The 4,258-nt window shown below is 41.4% G+C and overlaps 1 protein-coding gene across 1 annotated transcript; it reads left to right on the forward strand.

The window, feature by feature from the left end:
- Window positions 1–1,503: 1,503 nt before the first annotated feature.
- LOC136620736 (complement component C1q receptor-like) lies at window positions 1,504–3,672 on the forward strand. Its single transcript, XM_066595684.1, has one exon. It carries the CDS (start codon window positions 1,651–1,653, stop codon window positions 3,442–3,444), a length of 1,794 nt encoding a protein of 597 aa, XP_066451781.1. The 5' UTR covers window positions 1,504–1,650; the 3' UTR covers window positions 3,445–3,672.
- Window positions 3,673–4,258: the final 586 nt, after the last annotated feature.

A 4,258-nucleotide genomic window follows, 5' to 3' on the forward strand; every position in this document is an offset into this window, starting at 1 on the left:
CAACACAAGAGGCATAAGAAATCTTTGGCCTCTCTGGTGCAAAACCCCCCCCAAAAAACAGCATGCCAAAAAAGATTCTGTAAATAAGGAAGTTGGAACAATACCTTTGTGGTGCCACTTATTGGATGGCAGCATTCCTGCATATCAATGTCCGACCCTTTATACAGCTCTTTATAACAATGATTGGAAATTAAAAACCAAGCCAGAATCCATACACAGACAGCTGTTTCGGGGTGTTTGGCCCTCATCAGTGTGCGGTAGGCTCCTGGCTTGGCTAGTGAGAGGCATATGACGTGAGTTTAAGGTATATCATCACTCCTTAACGAGAACACCAAGGAGGCGAGTGAGAAGTATAAGGCCATGCATGCCTCTGAACCATTCAAAAGGGTTGATTATAAGACTTAATCCCTAGCGGTACTGTGCCACATCAACATAGCGCCTTGCTATATCCTCCTCTTGTTCCCAAGATCCCTCAACCAGTTATATAAATGTAGAGGAATTAGGAATAGGACAAACACATGTTACAAAAGCAGAGGTAAACCTCATTACACAAGTGCCAGAGAATCTCATAGGGTGAGTCATAGTATCAATACAGTAATAGTTTAACCCTTTCCAATCCAATTTGTATCCTCGTTTTCCTTGGGGGCTTACTCTTTTCCTGCAGTTATACAACTGCTCTATATGCTGGCTAAAACCAGTACTGCATGAGGTGACACGTTGGATAGGCTCCGACAGCGAAGAGGCTGGCAATATACAGTAAGAGAACCCCAACGGGCATCTTCCAACATCGGAGCTGTACAGCCTTAAATCATAATGTCTTTAGACGTCAGACAATGGATTGGAAAGGGTTAAACTCATGTACATGAGAAAATGTCATGGTTCCCTATTTTCCAAATAAATAGGCTGAATACTCATTTTAGCTTTCTTTAATTAGGTTTGACCAACCCATCGAAGCAAGTTTACATTTCTAGGTATAAGAAAAAGAAAATTTGTTTGTTACATAGTTACATCATCCCAGCCCAACCTCATCGGCAAAAAATGGGTATAGTTTAAATTCTCACGACCCAGCCTTAATGGAAGTTACTTAGAAGTTGATTTAGAGATTGCGAAGTAAAGTTAAATTAGGCATGTTATCTATGCATGGTATTACTTGTAGAATTGCCCAATGTTTTTTTCTCATACTCCCTGGCCTACAAAAATAGACTCTCTTCATACTTATATAGCGAGTGTTTTCCAAGTTCTTCATAAATGTCAATGCGACTATCCAAATATACAGATATCCGAAAGCTTTTCTCAGACATATTATTCTTAGCTAAGTCAATTTTTTCGAAAAACAAGATGAAGCAGAAGGAAGTTTTTTAACTTTAATATGTCATCATATTGAACACCGTATTAGAAAAAAACAGCTCTGAGGAACAAGCAAAACAATTGCAGGGCAGCAGTACAGGAAGTTCTGTTACTTGAAGAAGAATAGGATCAACGACAACACAGGATGCAAGCAGACCTTTACTATAAGAAGAAGGATATACATTGCTAATGACATACTCTCGAGACACCCACTGCTTAACTGCACTTGGCTTTGCATGAAACTCTTCATTTTCTTTGTGAGAAGTCACCGGCAAGGAAAGATCCAGAGGAGAGCAGAAAAGAATGGTCGCTTCACTATCAGTACTTGCCTTTTTGGTTTCTTCACTTTTCACATATGTAGTACCTGAGACAGAGCAAAATGAAGCCATTTGCTCTAACGACGCCTGTTACACTGTCCACCTGAGCCTGGAAACATTTTCTGAAGCAAGTAAGAAGTGCATTAACAAAGGAGGTAACCTTCTGACCATACAAAATGAAGAAGAAGCCGCGCGTGTTTACAGTTTACTTTGGAAATTCACCAATACCACACAATTTGTTCGCCCACTGAAACTTTGGATTGGGTTGCAGCTGAAGCTGAAGTCCTGTGTTGACAGAAATCAAGCTCTACGGGGGTTTTCTTGGATCACGGATACTCAAGACTCAAAGGAAGGTCAGTTTTCCAACTGGCTGACTGAGCCAAAAAGGACCTGCATCAAGGAAAAATGTGTGACTATGAAAATGCAGATGGACTCACCAGATAATTATAAATGGTCTGATGAATCATGCTCTGCCCATGTTGAAGGCTATATCTGCAAATTTAACTTTCAAGGCATGTGCCAGAGGGTTGTTCTTGCTGGCCCAGGATATGTTGAATATGATACCCCGTTTAGTTTCAAAAGTTCCTCTCTGGACTTAATTCCGCATGGCTCTTTAGCTTCCGTGTCTTGTGGTCACAATGGAGAACATACAGGACCCTTATTACTTTGTCTGAAATCGGATGAAACTAATGTCTATCAGTGGGGAAATTCTCGTTTGGACAAGAAATCAAATGGGCCCTTTTGTGCTTCGGAGGAACTGGGCTGTAAGTACAATAATGGTGGATGTGAACATGAATGTGAAGAATATCCACAAAGCAAATCCATCTCCTGTAGATGCAAAGATGACTATGTGTTAGCAGCTGACTTGGTGTCTTGTGTTTACCCTGACCACTGCCAGTCTAATCCATGTCAGCAAAAATGTATCAACCACCAATATGGCTTTAAATGTTCATGTGCTAATGGCTTTGAGTTAGCAGAAAACAAAGTCAATTGCATAGACGTTAATGAATGCCTTGATGGACCTTGCAACCAGACATGCATCAATACTTTAGGAAGTTTCTATTGTAAGTGTAATACTGGATTTCAACAGCAAGGAAGACATTGCATTGACATAGATGAATGCATCAACTCTAATTGTTCTCAAATCTGCCTCAACACCCGTGGATCTTATCGCTGCTCTTGCAATACCGGTTATATCATTAGCAATGACGATACCACATGCTTGGACTTAGATGAGTGTGCTCACTCCCCCTGTGCCCACTACTGCCACAACACCGATGGAAGTTATGTTTGCTCTTGCCCAAAGGGAATGTTATTATCATCTGATCATATAGCATGTATTCCGACCCAACAAAATTCGAATCCTTTGTCTAGTGGTGATATAAATGAAGGTCTGGAACTAGAAGAGGCCACCAGCACTATTACCAACCAACCTACTTCCGACTCTACAGATCCAATTATGGATGTACAGTACCATAAAGAAACAGGACCGATAATGCAGTCTACACCAATGCCACAAGAGACAGATACCTTCTCCGGAAATAATTCTGTTAACCAGGTTACAAGTGGTTATGAGGGCAGCCAAAACACAGTGCTGTTAGTCAGTATACTGTGTGCCTGCGCTGTGCTGTTACTCATGGTCATCATTGGCGGGGTCTTGTGTTACACAAAGAGGAATGCCAAGAAAGAAGAGACTGAGAAGCAAACAAATGCAGCAGATAACTACTGCTGGGTCCCAGATCAAAAGGGAGATAAGGCATTAGACAATGACTACAGGTGACCTGACTGCCCATACATATGGATGCGCCCTCTTTACTGCAATCAGTATGATTTGTAGATAGTGTTTTCATTTTTATCACATATATAAGTATCGTGAGTTTTTATTATTGCTAGTAAACATCGTTGAGTGCATGCAGTTAAAGGGGTGCAACTGATCTGTGACATTAATCGGTGTTCCTTAAAGGGGTTTTCTAGTTTTGTGTAAATAAAGCTTATTCATTGTATTAAAGAGATATTCCTGAGACTAAAGGTTTTTCACCAATCTGCTGGATGAGTGAAAACTGATAGATTGGGCTGGTCTCCACGGAAGGTTGTACAGGTGCATCGGGGCTCCATCGATTTCAATGAGAGCGCTGGTAATTGCCAACCACAAAGCAAGATGTAAAGAGCTAGGCAATCTACTGTCATTGAAATGAATGGAGCGGCAGTGCGCCTGTGTGATCTCTGCTCCATTCCCTTGGAGACTCACTGGACCCCCAATGGATGGCTGAAAACCTGAAAAAACTTTCAGTCTATGGAATACCCCTTTAAGAGTTAACAGTATGCAAATTTCTAGTATCTTTTGGAGCAGACGTACTACTAAAAATTCGCAAGTTGCACCAGAAAACTTTCTGTTATGCTTTGCACCACATTTGCAAGGTGTTTTAGGCACTTTTGGACACTTTGTTGTCATTTCTCAAAAGGTGTGTGGTTTCCTGGAAGGGGGGACAATCTCTAAGGGCTCTGGAGGAATTTGATTTGTGGAACTCGCATGGGACAACGAGATCCACAAATCAAGCCACCCATGGGGATGCATGGGCGTCCCCAAGTCAATT

The sequence above is a fragment of the Eleutherodactylus coqui genome, chromosome 3 (assembly GCF_035609145.1).
Source record: "Eleutherodactylus coqui strain aEleCoq1 chromosome 3, aEleCoq1.hap1, whole genome shotgun sequence".
NCBI classification, from domain to species: Eukaryota; Metazoa; Chordata; class Amphibia; order Anura; family Eleutherodactylidae; genus Eleutherodactylus; species Eleutherodactylus coqui.